At 40.2% G+C, this 23,282-nt stretch overlaps 1 protein-coding gene across 1 annotated transcript in view; it reads right to left on the reverse strand.

The window, feature by feature from the left end:
- Stag3 (stromal antigen 3) overlaps positions 1-22,976 on the reverse strand; it is a 32,932-nt gene extending 9,956 nt beyond the window's left edge. The window contains exons 1-25 of the mRNA XM_028777842.1: positions 22,829-22,976; positions 21,641-21,814; positions 20,130-20,226; positions 19,697-19,816; positions 13,128-13,224; positions 12,122-12,198; positions 11,624-11,828; positions 11,081-11,232; positions 6,311-6,384; positions 5,413-5,536; positions 4,813-4,911; positions 4,536-4,615; positions 4,092-4,199; positions 3,777-3,891; positions 3,548-3,653; positions 3,231-3,334; positions 2,930-3,022; positions 2,737-2,826; positions 2,321-2,521; positions 2,151-2,221; positions 1,966-2,053; positions 1,296-1,373; positions 1,120-1,212; positions 827-995; positions 581-717 (exon numbers count right to left, since the gene is read on the reverse strand). Of these exons, the coding sequence (XP_028633675.1) occupies positions 581-717; positions 827-995; positions 1,120-1,212; positions 1,296-1,373; positions 1,966-2,053; positions 2,151-2,221; positions 2,321-2,521; positions 2,737-2,826; positions 2,930-3,022; positions 3,231-3,334; positions 3,548-3,653; positions 3,777-3,891; positions 4,092-4,199; positions 4,536-4,615; positions 4,813-4,911; positions 5,413-5,536; positions 6,311-6,384; positions 11,081-11,232; positions 11,624-11,828; positions 12,122-12,198; positions 13,128-13,224; positions 19,697-19,816; positions 20,130-20,226; positions 21,641-21,804 (2,742 nt within the window). The 5' untranslated portion in view covers positions 21,805-21,814; positions 22,829-22,976. The remainder of the gene's footprint in view (positions 1-580; positions 718-826; positions 996-1,119; positions 1,213-1,295; positions 1,374-1,965; positions 2,054-2,150; positions 2,222-2,320; positions 2,522-2,736; positions 2,827-2,929; positions 3,023-3,230; positions 3,335-3,547; positions 3,654-3,776; positions 3,892-4,091; positions 4,200-4,535; positions 4,616-4,812; positions 4,912-5,412; positions 5,537-6,310; positions 6,385-11,080; positions 11,233-11,623; positions 11,829-12,121; positions 12,199-13,127; positions 13,225-19,696; positions 19,817-20,129; positions 20,227-21,640; positions 21,815-22,828) is intronic.
- Between the last annotated feature and the right edge of the window lie 306 nt (positions 22,977-23,282).

Below are 23,282 nucleotides of genomic sequence, written 5' to 3' on the forward strand. Positions count from 1 at the left end.
ACCTACCTACCTAGGAGCAAAATTGGTTCAATCTATCTACTGGAGGAAAAGAATAGGGCACTTAATACTTACCCTCAGACAACATTGGAGCCTACACATCCCTCCCCACCAGACTAGAGTTTGTAAAACAGGAGTTTCTGTGCTGTTCATTGCTCTGTCTTTAGTACCTGGTATGTCTGGTACACTGCAGATGCTCAATAGAGAGGGATACAATGTCAGACTGAGAAAGTGATAAAAATATATAGAAAGAGAGTGAGGCCTGACTTTCCCACTGTTTTCTTTCTCTAATGTTCCATTCTGTAGATTAGGTTTAAAGCAGGGAAAACAGATTTCTGAATTGGAAAAATAGGGTTATTTCCCAGTCAAGGAAAGTTTCAATAGCTTTTTCTCCTTAAATATTTACACCCATATCTCTTTCCTTTGTCCTTTTTCTAAACCCCTACCTATGTTCTCTCCTACTTCTCTTTTAAGCCTGACCCTCTCAGACTGCCTCCAAGCTGACTTCCTTTCTTAGATGCTGCAGTGTTTGAAGCCAAGGCTGTGTTCAACTTAGGTCTTTCATGTCAGGGCCCTGCTGTACCTTGTTGTAGTGTTTGAAAACATCTGAGGCTGCATCCAGCTCCAATACCCCATAAAGCAGCAGCTTACAAAATCCTGCAAGCAGGCGGCGCCTCTGGTGCAGAAGCTCTATCTGGACATGATCCTCCTGTGACTGACCTGCCCAGTAAAAGCAGAACCAATCACAGGCTTAGGCCTGTTGCCCAAGATTCTACCGTCAGGCTCAATCCCAAACCCTTCCTAAACTCTAGGCCTAGAATTCTTATACCGTTGCCCAATTCTCCAGGCTGGAGAAAGACATGGTCCATGAGGAAGCTGGCTAGTTCCGACTGGAGAGTAGCTTCCGGAAAAAAGACAAGAGGCCTAAGGAAATCCCGTCCCCCTACAATCATCTGAGGGCTGAAGATGAGAAGCAGGTCACTTAATAAGACAAAAGCCTGTTGTGGAGAGGGAAAAAAAAGGATGATTTTAAAAATCAGAATACTACTTACAAAGATTATCATTATATACCTCATTTCCCTGGAGAACAGTTGTCTCAAACTGCAGGACACACATGCTTACCTGCTCCTGGATCTCTGGGTCTACATCTGAGAGGCAGCTTTGGCAAAGTTCACAGAAGGCCACCATTCTTTTCTTCAGACTCATCAGCTGCTTCTGTAAAAAGAACAACTTGGTTGACAGAGGAATGAAGGCTCATGCTCTTCCATTCTCAGGCTCCTCCTCAAACCCACACTCACTTGGGAAGAAGACTTGGAAATGTGGGTTACTGTCCAGAGAATGGAAAAATATACCAGAGTCAAGGCTGGCAAAATCACCTGTAACCACAAAATGCCAGATTAGGCGGCTAGAGAACAAGTGTGAGGGAGTGTCAGAGCTCTCACACAGACAATCAGTAAGAGAGACAAGCTGGAGTGAGGTGGTGCATGCCTTTAATCCGAGCACTCAGAAGGCAGAGACAGGAAGATTTCTGTGAGTCTGATGGCAGCCTGGTCAACAACTAAGTTCCAGGACTGACAGGGTTACATAAAGAAATCTTGTGTTAAAAAACAAACAAACAAAACAAACAAAACTCATCCCAAATAAGAGAGAAGACCAGGGAAACAATTCCTTTCCTAATAGAAAAGAAGGGACTATTTTGGGCAATGTCCAGAGGCTTCTAACCTAGGCAGAAATGTCATATCTTTCTGGTTTATTCAGTCTCTTAGAATTCCTCAACATTCTCCTTGGCTCCCAGAAACCCCAGAAGCCCCCAGTCCACCTCAGAGAAGAACAGAAGTGATAATGTCACCTGACCTTCCTATGTACACTACACACTCGAGGACTGTGACTGCCTGTGCAAGGTGGCCTGCAGAACACAGACTCTGACAGTCATCTGCCCTGCCTGTGTGTGTCCAGCCTATCACCTGCCTGGTGAGGAACTTCTCCTGTGTCTACAGCTTTCCGGAGGAGTTGAGAACATGGTTCAGAGATCTCCCAGCGGGTCAGGTCATGAGCACTTTAAAGAGAGAAGGAAACATGATGTTAGGACATATCCAAGGTAATCAACTCCATCAACACTAGGAGAAAGGGAAGGTGGCAGGAGAGCTGCTCACTTGTAAAAGGCAGAGAGACGCTTCAGAGTGGCTGTCAGACTGTATACCTCATCCTCATCTAGGAAGGATGACTAAGAACAAAGAAGTTCACACCAAGAGTTTCTTAAGAATTCATCTTTAACCCCAGCCCTCTCTCCCCCTCCCTGAGGTACCCTGCCATTCAGCACCACCTGCATTAGGTCATCAAGCTCCTGCTGGAATCTATCAGTCAGAAGATCCACTAATTGGCTTCTGGCAAAGTCCACTCTGCTGAAGAAGGCGAACTCTGGCTTGCAGAGCAGATAGAGGGCATGTGCTGCAGCCTCTAGCACCTCAGACTCTACATGCTTCACCACCACCTCCTGGAGTTGTTGCAGAAGCAGCTCCAAGTGCTAAAAGGGAGATAAGGTATGGTGGTCTATAGGCTGAAGAGTGACACAGGAGGATGAAAACAGTGATGTTTAAAGATAAGATATATTTAAAAGGATGGCATTATAGGTTCTTCCTGGATCAGGGGCCTTTTGGAAAACAAATTAACCAGATACTAGAAGAAGAAACCTAAGTATGGAGCAGCAAGGTCTAGGAAATGGTCTTGCTGCCTATTCACCTTCTCCAAGCGCTGAGTGCAATATATGCTGAGGTCAAAGTAACTGAGCAGCTGGAGCAGGGGAGCAACATTCTCTGCATCTGCTGAGAACTACAGTGGAAAGAGTATCCTGTTAATTAAGGGACAAGAGGTGAATCCTTTCCTCACTTATTCCCTTACCCATTTATGCTCTAGTTGTACAAGAAGCTCTTACCTTGGCAAGGAGCTGGGGCAAGACGGGGATGAGGTGCTCAGCCAGCTTCACCTTATCATAAGCTTGAAGCTTGCGTTCTTTGGCGGTCAGACTCTGGGATTAGTCATTAGGGGTGGAAAACTGTGAAGAAACACTGGGTACACAGGGTGGGTATATCTGCACAGACTTCTGCTCCTTTTATACACAGATAGGACTCTTAGAGGGAAAGATGGAGTGCCCTAACTCAGAATATAGAGGTGAAGATGGCAAATAACCATCTGGCTCCAGTAGTACTGACCTACTAACCACTGTTCATGCTCACCTTCTTTCCAGTGATGCGCCCCACTGGTGGGTGACCCTCTGCAGCTTGCCGGGCACTGGACACAAGGATTTCTATTAGCATTCTCTCTTGCATATCACCCAGATCTGGGATAGAAAGAGGATCAAAAATAAAATACCACATATTAACCACCCTCCATCTCCACATTCCCTTCCCAGGACATCACTGTTGCTTTTTCCAAATCAGCCAAAAATTAAAATTAAAAATTAAAAAACAAAAAACAAAACAAAAACCCAAACCTCTCAGTTTCACACAAGAAGGTGTAAAATACATAACCCCAGCTACCATGTGACACGCACTCTGGTCTTTCTGCAGCAACAGGCTTGTCAGACTCTCCCAGTCCTTCAGGTAAGACCCTGCACAGTCCCACAAGCTGTCTACTAAGTAAGCAGCATGGTTGTGATGCTGTGAAAGAAGGTTCCCAGTAAGTTATCCACTGACGTCACATCAAACTGCTCCAGCAAGTAGCTGTTGATAAGCAGGACCCTCCTACCCACTGCCCATCTTGTCCTCTACTTCCTACATTACCTCACTCTCCATAAAGAAGGCCAGTAAAAGGAAAATGAAAGTCTTCTGGGCTTGTGGACTCCGGTGTCGCTCCCTGCCACTCACTGCTTTTGCCCCACATTCAGGATGGAAGATCCTGGTAGGATGGATGGGTGGAAAGAACAGCATGGGAACAAGTAAGGACAAGAGGACAAGTGAAGAGCCAAGGAACTCCCATAAGATTGAGAGAGAAAGGGGACAACGAGAGAGACTTCAATAATTTTGATAAGTCCATAGTTAGAGCAGAGAGGTGAGAGAGAAAATGAGAGGACAGTGTGACAAACACATATCACTTACTTCCAATACACAAATTCCCCTGCAGAAGAGGCCATGGCACGATTAGAAATGTATACAATGGAGTAAATTTTCTCACAGTCTGCACTAGTCAGCACTCCCTCCATGTTCCTGCCAAGAAAAAAGGAGAAAGGGTGTGCATGTATGTGCGTGCGTGTGTGCGTGCGTATGTGCCCAATCTTCTCACACAATGAGGTATAGAACAAAACAAGGCAATATCTATAAGGATATGATTCAAAGAAAATGTTTTAAGAGTCAGAGAGAGGAGTGTGGAGAGTTGAAAGTAGAGAAGTCCCCCGCTGTCCTACAACTCAGGAATGCTCTTTGTCTTCTAATCTGGACACAAAGTGGGCTCCACTGTGACAGTAGGGGACAGAGCTCTGGAGGATCTTGTTTGATCCTCCAAGGCAAGTCTGTGAGGCTGCCTCCCCACTTCCCTCAACTCACTTCAGAATAAGAGTCAGCAATCTGATGGCCTCCACCGCTACTTCACACTCTCTGTCCATGACCATGGAAACCATCCGGTCCTATATAAAGAACATTATCCAGTCTCTCACGGCACCCATTCCCAAACAACACAGTCTCCTGAGATTTGAAATTCCTAACACAGAGGGAGTCGGAGCTATATCCAGACAAGCTATCAGTCTGCCGGGTGGAAAGAGCTATGGTAGGGAAATGGGAGACACAGCAAAGAGCAAACCCTAGGAATGGTGTGCCATCTTACCTTGAAGCGATTAGTAAAGAGCTCCATCCGTAAGCTCAGCTCCTGGTTGCTGTACAGCCCTGCCAGAGCCTTCACACACTTTAGGCGGACTTCCTTGTGCTGTTGATGAAGGAAATAGGAGAAAAGAAACATGACTGACAAATGGTCATCACAGACTCCAAGTGCCCCTCACTGTCCTTCATTCTGGGCATGGGTGATTTCTATACCAAGGACTCTTAAAATGTAAAAAAAATAGTAAAGTGCTGTCTTCTCACTGAAAACACAACGGCTCATAGAAGAAGTTGGACAATCATGATGAAAAGAATCCCATTGCATGGCACTCTGGTCCTTGTGTTACCATCATCAACTTGCTGTTTAAAAGGGAGTGCTTCCTCTATGACATATGAGTTTCAAAGGTATTCTGACTGCTGGAGGTTTTTCTCCTTTCTGCTTTACCTTACACTCCTCAGCACTGAAGTAATCTCAAGATTCAATACCTCAATCCAGAGATAACTGCTCAATGTGTGAAATGTCTGAGTAGTAGAGCAGGAAAAAGGTAAAGTGTTTCAGGATGGGTTTGAAGAAGTGGGTGACAGGAGGAGGAGGCTGACTTAACCGCACCTTATCATGCAGGGTCCAGCCAATGTATTTTAGGTAGCTGTCATTAAGAAAGGAGGTGCTGTAGCTTTGCATCCAACACCCAATCTCCTCAATGCAGATAGCACGGATCTCAGGAAGGATGTCCCTTAGACAGAGAGACAAACTGACATATTACCATCTATCAAAGGTTACTTCTCAGCCTACTACACGGTAGTAGGTACCCAGCCTTTCATTTCCTCATTCCAAAGTAAATATACAAGATATATGAAATTAAATCTTCTTTCTATAACCAGCATATGAGCTAGTTTAATGTTATACAACTTCATCCTTTACACTCCTTTAAAAGCCAAATTTAAAAATTCACTTAATTGTAAGCTAAAATGTGCTATTTTTCAATTTCACTTCAAGAAATGATTAAAGTTATAGAGAATCAGAAGTTAAATCTAGACAAAAGTGAGACTACTACAAATACTCTAATTCTAAAACAGATTATGACTTAACTCTACCAGTTCTTCAAACACTATGAAACTCCCCGAGCCCTTAGCATAGCCCTTAGCACAGGCTTGGCTATGAAAAGGCTTGCCAAACATGCTTCAGGAAAGCCACCCTTCAGGTTTCTGCCCATGTCTGCTCAAGTCTCCAACTCTAGAAACACAGGAGGCAGGGCCAGGACTTGGGCAAGGTCAAGAGGAGGAATATTTTCAGTGATATCTTGATCTCTGATTTTCTTTCCCAGAAAAATTCACAAGGTCCTTTGTAGGTAAGGATAAACCAGATCTTAACTAATTCAACATATCTGTCAGTTTTCATTGCAGCTGCAATAGTCCTGAAACTAACTAAATAAGCCAGCAAAGGCCTTGTCATTTCCCACACTACTACCAAGGACAGTGGCTTCAGTAAGAGCCTGTAACTGACTTACCTGTATCGATGGACAAAGACACCTCTGAAGATGGCATTCATCATCCCTTCTATCTCCTCTTGATTCTCTTGGAACTGGAGGAAAGAACAAGGCCAGACTATCCCTCTTGTACCTCAACAGCATAATGTCACAGATATAGAAAAGCACAATTTCTACCTACTTTGTGTTTATTGAGGAACATAGTGTAAACCCTCAGATAGCCAATATTCCCTTCCAATTCCAGAAGCAGTAGCATAGTTTAATGCCACAAAGCTGCTTTGTGTTGGTAAAAACTAATGTTCCTGGGGACTGGAGAGATGACTCAGAAGTTAAGAACACATATTGCTTTTCCAGAGAACACAAGTTCCGTTTTCAGCACTCACGTCAGGTGGCTCAAAAATACCTATCACTCCAGCTCCAGAAGATCTAACATCCTCTTCTGGACACTTTGTATACACACAGACACACATAAATAAATGCAACTCTTTCTTAAAATGTCCCTTCTGATTGGGGTTATTCTACTCATACCTAACTCACAATTGTGTTTTTGACTACTATTAATTAGGAAAATGAAATTTAGGAAACTGTTAAATATATTTATTTGAGGAAGGGGCAACATATATAGGTAGAGAGGTCAGAAGATGACTTTCAGGAGTCAGATCTATTTCCACCAGGTGGGTTCTAAAAATGAGCTTAGGCTTGGAAACAAGTGTTTTTACCCACCAAGTGATCTCAGCAGCCTCAAAATGAATTTTTAATATACCCATTTTGATAAAAGTATAACCAGTAAAGATAAAAGAGATTAGATCAGTGATTTTAAAGTAGACAGTTTTGTTCCCCAAAGGGTAAGTGGCAGTGTCTGAATCCCTTCTTCCCCAAGTTTAAGGATCATTGTAAAAGATCCAGAAATGGTAGATGAATTCACAAAAACAGTGTCCTTTGGACACAACAGGGCTACATATGAACTTGTAGTGGTTCCAACAGCATTTACAAGCCCCTTACAACCTCAAGCAAGGTCAAATCCCAGCATGGAAAAAAAAGGTTTACATTAAGCCACTCCAAGCCTAGGAGCTCTAGAAACTGATAGCTGCTGGTAAAGGGAGAGTCAGTTTTCTCGAAGAGTGCTGCCCCTGGTAAGCAGAATGTGCTCCAATCGAAGGCCACACGTCCAAGAGTATATGTGTAGTACAAATTAGACTTGATGATGCGGCAAAGGCGGGGACACAAAATTGGATTATAGAGAAGTGGACTGGATCTTGGAAGAGTTGTGAGGATATGGATATGATCAAAATGCACTGTACAAAATTCTCAGAGAATAAAAATATTTTTAAATTAAAATTTTTTAAAGTTTTGGTTGTCACAATTAAGCTGGTATCAAAATACTATCAGAATCTAGTAGACAGAGGCAAAGGAACACTGCTAAACAATATATGAGGCTAGGGCAGCCTCCCAGTGTCAATAATGCTACTACTGAGAAACCTCAGGCTAAATGAACACTAGCTACTAAGGAAGCAGACTATAAGGAGAAAACATCTTTGAAACAACTAATCCTATTTCTTCGATACACTCACATATTAGGGGAAATCTGAGGAAGCAGACATTCTGTGTAAGATTAAATAAAAGAGGAAGCCAGATGTTCGTACATTTAATCCTAGCACAAAGGAACCTGAAGCAGAAGTTTGAAGCCAGTCTAGGCTACATACACAAGACCCTATCCCAAGGAAGAAAACATTAAAAGAGGCTCTCCAGAAATACTATCATCAAATATCCTTACTTGAATTCTGGATGGGGAATTTTAAGTATGGATTAATTAGAAAGTACTAAAGAATCATGACTTTTGGGGACATAAAAAATGGTATCAGGTAATAAAAGCATGTTACTTTTAAGAGGGTATACTTAAACATTTAGGGTTGAAGAACTACTATGCCCGCTATCAAAACAGATAAGCTAATAAAATGAAAAATCCATTGTTATGGAATACACTGTGAATATGGTATTCATAGATGTGTTCTATAGTATCTTTAGTTTTTCACATTTAAAGTATCATCAGAACCAGAAACTGAGAAAAGACCCCTGGTGATAAATGTACTGGAAGTACATGAGCAGCAGACTAAAGGGCTAATACACACTCACAAATGAATGGAAGGAAACAGTGTGGTAGGGAGACTAAAGCGGGAGAATGACAACTGATGGAGAGTCCAGAAAAATAAGGAAAAAGGGTCACATGAGTGCAATTTCCCCTTTTGATACAGAATACATCCCAAGACTCAAAAGCAATGCTTCAACCACAGGTGGTATCAAATATCATGCACATAGGTTAAAAATATCCTTATATGAAATTCTTGGGACCAGCGGTGTTACAGATTTTACAGTTTTTTTAGATTTTGGAATATTTGTACAGACTTTACTCATTGGGAACACAATTTCTAAATCCAAATTGGAAATGTACACCAAACTAAAAATTTTTTTGAGCGTCATATTGATGCTCAAAAAGTTTAGCAGAACATTTTAGAATTCATATTTTTAGATTAAGGATGTTCAACCAGCCTGTATTACGTATTTATCTATCAGAAACTAGTTTGTAAATTACAGAGTGACAAACATAATGTTATGTGAACTTAGATCTCTCTCACACACACCTACTCTCTCAAAATACTCACTAAATTGTACTTTGTTTTTATTTTTGTTGTTTTTTGTTTGTTTTTTTGTTTTTGTTTTTGAGACAAGGCCTCATTATTCAGCCCTGGCTGGCCTGGAACTCACTACATAGATCAAGCTGACTTCAAGTTCACAGAGATCCTGTCTCCTAAATGCTAGGATTAAAGATATGTGCCACCACAGCTAGCTACTTTGGAGGTTTTTGAACCTTTGTCGACAGTGAGAAAACAAAACGGCAGAAAGTACACCTGCAGATATGAGGGTCTCTCACACATAATTTAAAATCCTAGATAGTTCTATTACTATGTGTAGGCCTTTATTTAACATCACCTGGACAATGAAAACACAGCAAGTGAGAATGGAGTAACAGAAAGTTTGCTTCTCAGGCTGATACAGCTCAGTAACAGTGCCTACTTGGCAGCTGATCCAATTTTCAGTGCCATAGAAAAACAGAACAAGTGGCCAAGTAAGAGAGGCAGACACACATAGTGATAAATATTTCCTTCTGTTATGACATAGCAGAGAAGCAATTGTTTTTAATGGGGACTGGAAAAATCATCACTAGATACAGTTAGACACAGGGTGACCTTGCAACATCAAGGTGGAGAAGAGCAGATACTAGCAAGGAGTAAAAGACAAGTATATCAGTGTTTGGCTTAAATATTGCTATTTAGAGGGTTTTTGTTTGTTTGTTTGTTTGTTTGTTTATTTTGGTTTTTGGAGACGGGGTTTCTCTGTGGAGCCCTGGCTGTCCTAGAACTCAATCTGTAGATCAGGCTGGCCTCGAACTCAGAAATCAACCTGCCTCTGCCTCCCAAGTGCTGGGGCTATTTAAAGTTTAATGAGTCTAAAATATTTTCCCAGAGCTTATTCCACTAAAGGTATTACAGTTTAAAATCTAAAAATTCTCCAAAAAAAGTATGTATGTATGTATGTATGTATATATATATATATATATACACACACACACACACATATATATATATATACACACACACATATACACACACACACATACACACACACATGCACACGCACACACACATATATAAGGTATGACTGCCTACTAATGAATCTTTAAGAGGTAACTGGATCCCAAGGGTTCTAACTTCATCAATGGATTAATTCATAGATGAGCTCATAGCTAAACAGACTATGAGGAGTCCTACTTGGATGATGTAGGTCACTGGAGTCATGTCTTGGAAGAAAATAGCTTGTTCCCAGACCCCCTCTCTCCTCTGTCTACTATGAGGTGAGATGACCTACCGCAGTGGAACCTTTGCGCTATAACAGTCAGCCTCACCATAGGCACAAAGCCACAGAACTACCTGAATATTGACTGAAACCTATGAAACCATGAGCCAGTATAAAACCTTTCCTCCTTTGAACCGTTTCTCTCAGGTATCTGTCAGAGTGATAAAAAGCCTACCACAAGGAAGACAAAACAAAACTTGTATGGCTAGGTAGCCAATTCACTCATTATTTAATTTAAATAGACTAGAAGGTAGAATAATTTTCTTTAATTTTTTTTTATTTTTTAAAAATTTTCATACAATATGTTTTGGTAATATTCCTTGCCTTCTTCCAGTTACTCCTAGATCCTCCACTCCTTACCCATCTAAGAATTATTCCTCTTTTTAAAGAAAAGGAAGCTGAAGTTTAGAAGTTACCTAAGGCTCTCTATGGTAACAACTACCAGAACAAAATTCATATCCAGGGGTGACTAGAAGGCGTGTGCTCTTTCTGTTGGTTGCCCAATAATGTGGCCTCCCTTATCATTTGTTTTTCAGCACTGTACATTTAACATGAAATTTAAACAACCTGGCATGCCAGTATAACATTTAAACACTACTGATAATTCTTATAGAACAATGGAAGCTGAATGAAAGTGAAATATAGAAAACTCTAACTTCACTCCAAATTAAACATCTGTGAGCCACTGTCCCCAAAACAAAAGTAACATACAATGACTTCTGATAGATGAGTGCAGGAAAACTGTTGCCATCCCTACTATTCTTTGTCCGAAGGGCTCCTGAGACCTGTGCTTACTGAGAAGTAATGGAACCTGATACGGTCTGGGCACCAGAGGATGAAAGCTGGAAAAGGAAGGAAGGGGGCAGGAAACATTCTCACCTCTTTTCGTTTCTCCAGCAGACTCTCCAGTCGCTCTGGTGCTCTCTGCTCTGGCCCCTTGTTTCGTTCAGCCTCATACTGACGTTGATTGTTGTCTTTGTGCAGACTCAACTGGAGTGCAACTTTTACCAGAGAAGTCATTAGCTTCATGGCTTTGAGTCAGAGGAAACAAGAAAGCCATTGTTCAAGTCAGAGGAGAAAGCATGAGTGCAAAAGCAACAGGAAAAGGACAAAGAAAAAAAAACAAGCAGGGTGGCATTGAAGTCCTAAAGTTTTCTGTCCTGGAATGTCCCTCCTCAGCAACTTTTCTGGCCTTATTTTATGTGCCAGTCTATTGCCAGAAGTATGCCCTGGGAAGATATAAAAACTGGGAATCACTACTGTGGTCTCCCCTTTCCTATGTCCACTGGTGAGAAGCAGGAGAGGGGGTCTAGGATAAAGCAACAAAGTACAATATCATTGATGCAGGTGGGAAAGAAAACCCAGAATATACAACAAAGCCCCACTAATCTCAGGACAGCCAACTGAGCTGTGAGTGCTCACCAGCCAAGGTACTAGTATGACGAAAGGCTCGGACCTGGGAATCTGAGAGGCCAATGAGCAGGGAGATAAGGTCATCCATAGGAAAGCCATCATAGAGCAGGCTGTACTGGCACTGATAAACCAATGTCTTCACAAACTCACAGAAGCTTCCCTGGAACTTCTTCCAGGATGGACCTGGAGCTGTCAGAGGATAGTCCCCTGAGTCCTAAAAACAGTTTATGAAAAGTATAAGAAAATTACTAGGTTCATGGAAGTCCAGGGATGAGAAGTCAAAACTCAACATAAACTCAGCATAATGAAAATGTAATTCTATATACTTAATTTCAAATTATCCCTCAACCCCAAAGCCTATCAGCTAATTTCTGTCTCTTTTATATTCAAAGAGGCTGATATCTTTCTTATTAAAAACTATTTACAAGAATCAGAAATAAAGGCATAATGAGCCTTGTGTTTTGAATTCAGAGTAAGAAGAGCATGATCCTGATGAGCTTCCTCCACCTCATTAAACTCTTCTGTTAGGTGCTGGATGATCTCCGAGTTGGACATTGTCTTGAACATCTCAGGAGTCACAGTGCCTAAAAATTGAGGGAGATAAGAGATATAAAAAGAAAATAAGAGGACACAGATACATTTGAGGATGAACCAGAGGAAATATTGGAAAGAGCTTAGAAGGAGCAATCACACAATTTGAATCCTTTCTAGTTTTAAGCCTGTCATCATTCATTTGTACAACTTCTATGAAGTAACTTCTGAAAAAGGCAAATGGATTATGTAGTGAAAAACTATGGTTCAAAAAAATACACCCAAACAAACTGAAAAAGAAAACAAAACTAGGCCAGATGATGAATTCTTGTAAAACAATTTGACATCCCTGGCCCAATAAAGTAAACCCTGGCATGTGGAGTTGGGAGCTCCAAAGATCAGAGAGAAAACACAGTGGCTGAGTAATAAGATTAATAGACTATCTCATCTGCAGAAACTAAAAGGCACTCAGTGTTTTGTGCACCCCTGAAATTCCAGCACTCAGAAGGCTGAGGAAAAATATAGGTGAAATAATAGATGATAAATGGAAACAAGTAATAGATTAGTCCATATACAAAAACTAAAAAAGCACTGGACTTCATGCGCATACCTGTAATCCCAGTACTCAGAAAATTACATGAGGCAAGAGGATTGCTTCAGGATCAAGGCCAGTCTGAGATACATAGTGAAACCTCTCAAAAAATAAAATAAGAAAAGCCTCCAAAGGCAGTACAGTCCAGTTTTAAACCTGTGCCTACTGTTATCAAGACAGAGTTTTCCCACTAAAGAGTTGTGCCTCCAGTCGTCATAGTCCTCTACTAAGTTCCTTCCAATACACCGGCGTCAAAGTGTACCTCAACAACAGCCCAGCTCCTCACGCCTTACCTTCTTTTCACAGACACACTCACATGTACTCATAAACACAAGCAGAGTTTTAAACATGAAGGATAGAAATCAGGAAGAAATGGGTGAGTTTCCTCACTTTTACATCCACAGGCTCTGATGAAAAAATTAATGAGCTCCAAGAATCCTGCATTTTCATCTTGCTTGTAGTTTTCTAGCCACTCATCCACCAAAGACTAGGAGAAACGTGTAGAAGATTTCAATTCCAACAATATGACACAACATATTATTGTATTTCATTTTCTCAAATGAAATATACAAATTTCTCATTAAAAATTACAAACATCCTTTTAAACACACTGTTGAACTAGAATGGAAGGTAGATGTACATGTAGGTAAAAAATGAGATGGTAGCGATTCTAGGAAGTAGGATGCTGCCTTTTGATGGAAGGGTTTTACTAAACAAGACAGCTGTACAGAGTGCACAGCCTAAGACACAGAGCCTAAGGTAAACATTCCAAGAAGAGTAACTCAAGAGAAGGCCACCAAACAAAGTGGAGTCCTACAGAGCTGTATTCTTATGAAAACAAAGAATGGAAATGAATCTACAGGACCACTGGGAGCAGAAAGGGAATGTACACTATAGTGTAGTTCAAGAGAAAAAGTGAATTCACTCTCTTGAGAATTATAGTCATACTTAGTTATTAGCCCTTGGGACTGGATTTCCAGCCCAGATTCTTTCTACCTTTATGACCAGAATAATCTCAGGTAAAGTGCTTATTTTAAAGTGATTCTTAACAAGGATGGTGGTGAACAGCTCTAACTGCAGTATTTAGGAGGTGGAGGCAGGAGGAACAAGAGTTCAAGGTCATCCTCAGGTTCACAGTGAGTTTAAAGTCAGTATGGGGTACATGATACTCTGTCTCAAAGAAAAAAAAATAGCAAAAAGCATTCAAAAGTGTTCTTGTGTTAGAAAAAAATGCAGATTTCTCTCTTATAAGCACAACTTTGACCCTGACCCCAAAAAGTTCCAACTGAGAGTTTTGGAGAAAATGAGTAGATCATAATAAAAAAACCTAGTAAAACATATGAGGAAAGAAGGTACTGAAAGTAATACTTATAAAAAACAGACAGAATTATAAAAGCATTCACTTATAAGACTAAAGGTACCACCAATTATAAAATGGTTTCATGATTAAAGAAACCAAATAAAAGTAGAATGCAATAAAATTTAAAAATGTGCTAGCATTGCAGAAATGAGAAATACAATAAAATGTAAAGGTTTACAGTATATGGCTGCAGAGATAACTTAGCAGTTGAGAGCACTTGCTGCTCTTACAGGGGACTTGGGTTTGGTTCCTAGAACCATACAGTGGTTCACAACCACCTGTAATCCAGTTTCAGGGGATACAGTGCCCTCTTCTGGCTTTTTCAGGGCATTACAAGCTGGTGGTACATACATAGCATGTAGGCACTCATACACATGAAATTTTTTAAAAAATTAAATCTAATAAAAACAAAAACTTCACTGGATAGATTACAGATAACTGGACACAGAAGAACAGATGGCAAAATGAATCAATGAAATGTCCAAAATGCAACTCAGGATAGCTGACAGATGGAAGCCAAAGAAGTGTTAAAGAGATCTGAGAAGAGACTGAAACTGTTTAAGATCTAACTGAATTCTAATATAATAAAATGAAGAAAGGGCAGTATCTGAAAAGAATCTTCCATATATTTTGAAAGACATCAATTCTAAGATCCAGGCAGCTCGCGGCTCTTTCTAGCATGACAAATTAAAAAGGAAATTTAACCATTAAAAGGCCTGTAAGACATCAGAACACAAAAGCAAAAAAATCTTAAAAATAGTAAAAAAGAATCAATTACAAAGGCCATACATTTAACATTTACAAATCAAAACATCTGCAAATTCGAACTATGCAAATATAATGGCCTTGAGTTAAACAGAACTATTAAACTTAAAAATGAAATTAAACTTAAAAATGAAAACCCTTAGTTATATAAGGTATATTTTAAGAGCTCAATGACTACATTCGGCTAGTGGGTACTGTACTAGAAACACTGATACTTTGAGCCATTATAAAATTCTGTATTTTGGGGCTGGAGAGATGGCTCAGTGGTTAAAAGCACTGACTGCACTTCCAAAGGTCCTGAGTTCAAATCCCAGCAACCACATGGTGGCTCACAACCATCTGTAATGAGATCTGATGCCCTCTTCTGGTGTGTCTGAAGACAACTACAGTGTATTCATATATAATAAATAAATAAATCTTTAAAAAAAATAAAATAAAATTCTGTATTTTAAATTTGTATTTACTATGTATGTGTATCTGATGTGTGTAGTATGGGTGTAAGCAGGTCACAAATGTAGAAGTCAGATGACAGCTTTCAGGAATTGATTCTTTCATACATTTATATGGTTCTGAGAATGGAAGTCAGTCATTGAGCTTAGGTGGCAAGTGTTTTACCTACTGAACCATCCCACCAGCCCTACATTACTGTATTAATTACTGTTAAATTAGTAATAATAGCTGAGGTGTTTGAATATGCTTGGATCAAGTGGCACTATTAGGAGGTGTGGCCTTATTGGAGGAGATGTAGCCTTGTTAGAAGTGTTATCATTGTATAGGTAGGGCTTTGAACTCTCATACATATGCTCAAGTCTGGCCAGTGTTATCTGGTCCTTCCTCCTGGCTGCCTGTGGAAGACAGTTCCCATCTGCTATTTCAAATCAAGATGTAGAACTATTGGCTCCTCTAGCACCATGTCAGCCTGAAGGCTGCCATGTTTCCTGACATGATGATAATGGACTGAACCTCTAAACTGTAAGCCGGCCCCAATTAAATATTTGCATTTATAAGAGTTGCTTTGGTGTCTCTTCACAGCAATAAAACTCTAAGAAAATAGCCGTTTTTCAGTAGCAACAAGGAAAGGCATAAAGCAGTGTTAATCACGTTTTTAATGTGCTAAGGTGGCTCTCATGCCTGTAACCCTAGCACTCAGGAGGCTAAGGTAGGAGCATTTCTGTGTCTGAGCCAGTATTGGCTTTAGAGTCAATTACACGCCAGCCTGGGCTAGAGTAAGACACTCAAAATTTAGAGTGAGTGTGTGTGTGTGTGTGTGTGTGTGTGTGTGTGTATGTATGTATGTATGTGTAGAACACACTTTAATCCCAGAACTCAGGAGGCAGAGGCAGACATAGCTCTGCAGGTTCCAAGCCAGCCTAGTATACATAATTCCAGGCTAACCAGTGCTACATAGTGAGACCCCCATCTAGAGAATTAACTTTTAGGATTGTGTATCTAGTTAATGTCTTTCATAATATAAGCAAAATATGAAAAGCTTTATTAATATAGCCCTCCTAAAGAGTAATCTGAGGATAAAAGAAAATAATTCAATATGGAAGATATGAGATTCAAGGAAGAATAATGAAGAAAAACTTGAAAAAACACAGGCAATATATATATTATATATGTGTGTGTGTATGTGTGTGTGTGATATATATATATATGATCTGATTTGTTGAGGAATCGGAATAGACAGAACTAAAACAATATGACAGCATGTATATTGGAGGAGACAGCTGTACTTAAATATACTAAGGTCCTTTAGAAGACATTCAAAATGAAGCATCTATTTGAGAGAAGACAGAAAAAAATATAAAACTGGGACACACAAAATGATAGAAATATATTTAAATATATTAATAATGATAATAAATGCAAATTGGCTAAAATTCTCTAAGGTTCAGATTAGCAAAATAATATTAAGAAAAATAGTCCAGACATGAAAAGAATAAATCCTAAAGATACACAGTACAACTAGAAGTTTAGGGGACAGAAAAAAACCAGAGCAATATTAACCAAAACCAAAATATGAACAAAGCAATTTTACAAGCGTCAAAATTTAACTATAAAACATTTTATTTATTAAGTAGATAAATTTATAAATTATAAAGTTTTATATGATGTCTCATAATTTTTAGGCAAATATAGATATAAATATAAAAGGAATAGCTGAAAAGGTCAACTTCATAGATTTATGTTATTTTTGTTTTGTTTTGTTTTGTTTTCCTTGATAGGGTCTCTTTGTGTGGCCCTGGCTGTCCTGGAACCCACTTTGTAGACCAGGCTGGCCTCTAACTCAGGGATCCACCTGCCTCTGTCTCCTGAGTGCTGGGATTAAGGCATGCACCCCCACACCCAGACCTTCATAGACTTTTAATATACCTCTCTCTATAACTAATTTATCACACAAAAAGCATAAAAAATAATAGCAGAAATAGCAAAATATTATCATATTTAACACTTTCAGTCTCCCTCAAGAGCACACTTAACTGAAGAATATGAACTCTCTTCAGGTGCCTGTACAGCAGTTTCAAAAACTTACTATATACTAGGTCAGAAAGCTTGGTCTGATTAAGTTTGAAAGACCACATTCTTTCAATACACAACTATAAATTGAGAGACCAAAAACAAAAATATAACTAATAAAACTCTATACCAGAGGGCTGGAGAGATGGCTCAGTGGTTAAGAGCATTGGTTGTCCTTAGTTCAATTCCCAGTAACCACATGGTGGCTCACAACCATCTATAATGGGATCCAGTGCCCTCTTCTGGTATGTCTGAAGACAGCTACAGTGTACACATATAAATAAAATAAATCTTAAAAAAAAAAAAGAACCTTCATGCCTGAAAACTTAAAAAAACAAATCTAAAAATGATAAAATTTATATTATGCATTAATATTAATGGTTCCCAGTGTTTATCAAAATAATTAAGTTACAGAATACCAAAGAATGAGTTGCTTAAATTGATTAAAAGCATTAATTAATGATAATGCTATAATGACAAGAAAATGATTAACATAAAGCTCAGGTTAGCATTGTCTCTGGATGACATTGGGAACTGAAGGACTGAACAGAGTGGAGAGAAGATATATAAATTTCTCTTCAGCTCTTGTTTCTTGAATTGAAGACTAACCATTTGGGTGATTTATCTTTCTAATACTGGGGACTGAACCTACAAGTGCCTTACATATGCCAGACAAGTGTTGTACATCTGAGCTATATGCCCAGCCTAGTGTTGCAACTTTTAAAGTACATTTAGGCTTTAAAGTGTTTTGTTTTGTTTTGTTCCTAACTGGTCTAGACTTACTATATAGCCCAGACTGACCTCCCAAGTACTGAATTCAAAGGCATGTTTCACCAGACTTGCAAAGCTTTATACACTTTTAAATGATATGCAATGAAAACATAAATAATAAAGGAGGGGCTGGAGAGATGGCTCGGCAGTTAGGAGTACTAGTTGCTCTTCCAGAAGACGAGGTTTAATTTCCAGCACCCACACGGCAGCTCACAACTGTGTGTAATGTCAGTTCCAGGGGATCCAACACCCTCACAAAGACATACAGTACACAAAGGCAAACACCAATCACATAAAATAAAAATAAATTATTAGAAAGAGTAAGTGTGGTGACAGAAAATATTTAACATAACTGTTTAAGAAGATATATATCTAGGCTTCTTTCTAGGTGACTCAGTGACTCTTCTTATTTCTTCTAGAAAGATAGAACTGATCCTGTTTTGTGATACCTTTAGAATAGGAACACTCTCCTCTGATGGCCCTCTTATTGTCACTGTAGGGGTTCATGTCCACTGTCTTATCTTTATTGGCTTATGTATGCTCAGTAAAATGCCAACAACAAATTAGATCTGTAGATTCTGATCCTTATTGTCTCACCGTACAAAGACTCAGATGCTATCAAGAAGCAGGTGAGTTTGGTGTGTGACACATGCCTATAATCCCAGAAGTTGGGAGGCAGAGAAAGGCAGATCTCTATGATCTAAGACCAGACTGACCTACATACGAGTTCCAGGCCAGCCAGGAATTCATTGAGAAATCCTGTCTCAACACACAGATGAAGTTTGCAGTTGCCTCTCTCTAAATCCAGCATAGCCTTTTGCTCACTGAGCTCAAGCAGAAGGAGAGTAAGCAAGGTCTCAATAGCAGACTATCTGAAAAGCCACCGGTGGGAAAGCACCCAACAACTAGCTATAGACACTACTAGCTCGAGTATGCCCTCTTCTGGCAAGGGGAGGAAAGCTCATCGTTTCAAGCCTGACAGTGAGGCTTGGAAATAGCCTCTTGTGAGAGTAGACCACAAGTCCCCGGAACTTGAAAACACCCTTCAAGTGTCTGCTGTGCAAAATAGCTCAGGATTTCAAAATACATCTGCATTTATCTATTGGTCCTTTGAAGGAGGCAATAAAGACCTATCTGGTTAGCATTTTTGAAGATATCAACCTGTGTGCTATTTATGCCAAATGTTTAACAATTTACCTAAAAATATCCAGGTTGTATGACTTATACATGGAAAACACACAAATCCACTATGAGGGGAAACACTTCATTCTCAGAATTACTAGTAGACAACTAGGGGACAGAAATCAGTTATTGGTATTGGTTTCTATTTTCATTTGTATGTGAATTTTTAATAAACATAAATGATAAAGCATTAATACAAGTCAAAATATTTCAGTAAACAAGTTTCAACAGTTCAACTTTTGTAATAATTATAAATTAACCTGTAAAAATTACCTAGACATAGCTACATATTTTTTTAAATATAGTTAAATTTCTTATTGATGTCAAGAGGAATAGGAAAAGAGGTAAGACACTTCTTTACCTGCATGCAACTTCTAGCACCTTTCACGGCATCAAAAAGGTCATTGGTTGTTGGCACTGATTCGTTCTTGCCATTCCCACTAGGTACTATTCGGGACTGTTTCTTCCGATGTTTTGCTGCCTATTAAGTGTAAAAGTATTATCTGTACAAAAGCTGTAAAAATGACGCTAACATTTGATTTCATCATTATCACTTTAGGTAGCCTTAAGCTGCCAATTCCACACCAATGCTTCCATTATTGTCTCAGAGCTTAAGTAACTGACCTTTTTTACGGTTGTGAGATTTATTATTAACCTTTTCTCTTTTTAAAGAATCCTGGTACCTCTCTATCCTAATGTTCTCTCTTCTTCCATTCCATCACCTGAGTCTCTTCCATGTTTTTCTTTGCTGATTCTCAGACTAGATTCTGAATTAAACAAAATGGCAGACTCACTGGGGCAGCTTTTGGTGGTCGCTTTGCTGCTCTCTTCTTCACATTCCGTCTCAAGCTGTCTTCAAAGTCACTGTCTTCATTAGTTGAGGGACTATCCCTATAAAGAGAATGTGATTTCCCTTAAGCATCATCCCATTCCCTCCACATAAAGAGTTCATTATAATTTCTATTTATCTCTAACTGTGCCACATCTACATGAGAAAAACATTCAAATTTTAAGAGATACTGAAAAAGAAAAGTCACTTTAAAGCAGTAGAAAAGAAAAATGAGGAACTAAAAGCAGGTGAAACGGCTCAGCAAGTAGCAACACTTTTCACCAAAGCCTGATGACCAGAATTCAACTCCCAGAATCATATGGTAGAAATAGAGAACTGACTCCTGAAAGCTATCCTCTAACTTCCATGTATGTTTGTGGCAGGCACATATGTATATACACATAATTAAATGTACTATTTTTTTTAAAAAAATGTGGAACTAAAACCGGTGAATAAGACAACTGATATTCACAGTTGATATTCATAGTATTCTGTGTGCAGAAAAATCAGCATGGCTCAGGAAATAATTCATCACTCATAAGTAGATTAGTATGTACCTGGAATTACAGTTCACCCTTGACACTTAACCTTCATCTTAGTGATTCAAGTTTATAGTGCTGAGATAATCTAGTCTTCAATAATAGCACTGGCAGAAACAGGAATGATTAGAGAAGGCCAATTAAAATAAATGGGATGAAGATAATGGTATGTGAGATTACTTTTTTCCTAGAATGATTATAAAACATGATAAGCTATTACAATATTCATAGAATAAACTCATAGAGCTGCAACAGATAAGGATCATGGATCTGTTTTAAGAATCTGAAACGGATCTGTAGGATGCCAACTAAAAGATACCTACAAAATTTCAAGCAACAAATAAAGCATTATTTAGAGTGTCTCACAGTCCCTACGTCCACCAGCAGTGCTAAGCATTATTGCATGTTCAAGATAGGTTTAGGTAGCAAGATAAATTCAAAACTAGAGCAGTACTCTATTCTGTTTTCAGGGTCTTGCTATGTCACTCAGGCTGGCCGTTTTGCAAATGATGTACTATTCTTGATGTTTGTAAGATATAAGGCAGCCAAGAAACAACAGAGCTAGGAGGCGTTGGTTCTCCAATCTGAACCAGTATAGCATTTCTTCCTCCCTTTCTTCTCCCTTCCCCTTTTCTACCTTCCATTTTTGTTTGGTTGGTTTACTTTTATTTAGTTTCAGAGCAGAGTCTCATGCAGTCCAGGCTGGCTTGAAGTCACTATGTAGCTGTCCTTAACCCTCTTGATCCTCCCACTTCTTCATCCTAAATTCTGGGACTACAGGTGTGTGCCACCATATCCAGCTTTAGGAATAGCATTTCTGACACTGTCATACAGCCCCACATATATTATAACCAAGCTAGAAAACAACAGAGAGAAAAGCTTCTGAGGATACAGAAGGGACTCCCAAGTTCAACCATCTCTCACCAACTGAACTCACCAGTCTGCAGTTCCCTGTGAGTCTCTGTCATCACAGGGTAGGACGGTGGAGGAACAAGGAGACAAGGCCATCTGTGCACGTCTCACAGACTTTCGGAGTGGGGAGGACACACTGCCTGAGGAAGAGCCATGGTACTGGGTGGAGGGTGACCACAGAGTAGGCATGTTAATCCAGCTGTAGGAAAAAAAAAAAGAAAAGAAAAGAAAGAGTTGCTACTACTACTATACCCCTTTCATCTGTCTCTCCCACCATGTGGTCTTAGTATTATGGGTTAGGGCACCAAAACCAATAGTCAACCTGACCACATTGAGGTATTATGGTCACTACTGCCTTAAGGGCTGGAAAACAGAAACCTGAAACTAGGGGTGATGGTGTAGGCCTGTAATCGCAGCTACCTGGGAGGCTGAGGCAGGATGTTCATCAAATTCAAAGCCAGCCTGGAATTCCAGAGTAGCCTGGGCAACTTAGTGAGACCTTATTCAAAATAAAGTGAAAAAGAGGCCTAGGGGTTATAGTTGAGCAATAGAAGGTTTATGTAACATGTTCCAAGACTCGGCAGTAACAATCTTCAGTATGGGTAAATAAATTAAGGCCATAGGGCCTGAGTCCAATCTTCAGTATAGGTAAATTAATTAATTAATTAATTAAAATAGATAAATAAGTAATGCCGGAGCATCTGGGGCCAATCTTCAGTATAGGTAAACAAACATACAAATAAGGCCACAGGGTTTACACACAAAGGAGTTTCTGAGCAGCTTCTGGCACAAATCCCTCTTAGAGGAATCAGAGAGGGGTACACTGGCTGAGCCTTAGCTGCTAAAACTGAACAAAGGACCTCAGATTTCCATCTCTGGAGCTCACTCCCTGGCTCTACAGGAAATGGGGTCTGAAAGTAGAGGCGTCATTTGAGCTAGGCCAGAAACATTCCAGAGTAAAGCGCACATTCTCTACTTCTAGAAAGCGCTATATAAGGTTGACCCCAAGCTTATTTGAGCTGAGGGTGGGAGGGTGTCTTCCGTTTATGGGACTACTTATCTCTCCAGGTCAGAAGATGGGATTTCCAGCCTCCATAGCGAACACGACAGAGCTACAGACCTCGGTGGAGGGACAAGAGGGCAGGAGGGTTGGTATGCCGCCTACGTGCGGGTCCAAAGGGGCAACCTCACTGTTTGAGCTTGGAAGAACGACCTCTAGATGAACACGGTTGAAGAAAGGTCACCACCTCAGAGGTCCTTTCAGGTCTCAGTGGACATCCCACCTCTGACGCGAGACGCCCGCCTGCCGCAGAGCCTCTTCTTCCTCAGGTGGCGGGCGGGTACGTCTTAGAAAAACGCGGGAAGGCACGAGAGACGCCGTGCGCAGGCGCGAGATTAACTGCTCTTCGCGCGGCTGAGAAGCGTCGCGAGACTTGACACAGAGCTCGTGCTAACCACGTTCCTGCTACACAGCACGTTCGCTCGGCTTCGAGCAGCCACCAGGCATGTGGCTTGCACTCCTGTCACGTGGGCTCTAGCGCGTGCGGGTCGCTCCACCCTGGTCACGCCTCCTTTACTCCTATGTGCCCCTCCATTGGCTGAGCGTTTGCTACTGGCTCCTCAATTGCAATAGGCTCAGTTTCACCCAAGCCCCGCCTTTCGAGCAA

Source organism: Grammomys surdaster, unplaced genomic scaffold (genome assembly GCF_004785775.1).
Source record: "Grammomys surdaster isolate TR1022 unplaced genomic scaffold, NIH_TR_1.0 316, whole genome shotgun sequence".
Lineage (NCBI taxonomy): Eukaryota > Metazoa > Chordata > Mammalia > Rodentia > Muridae > Grammomys > Grammomys surdaster.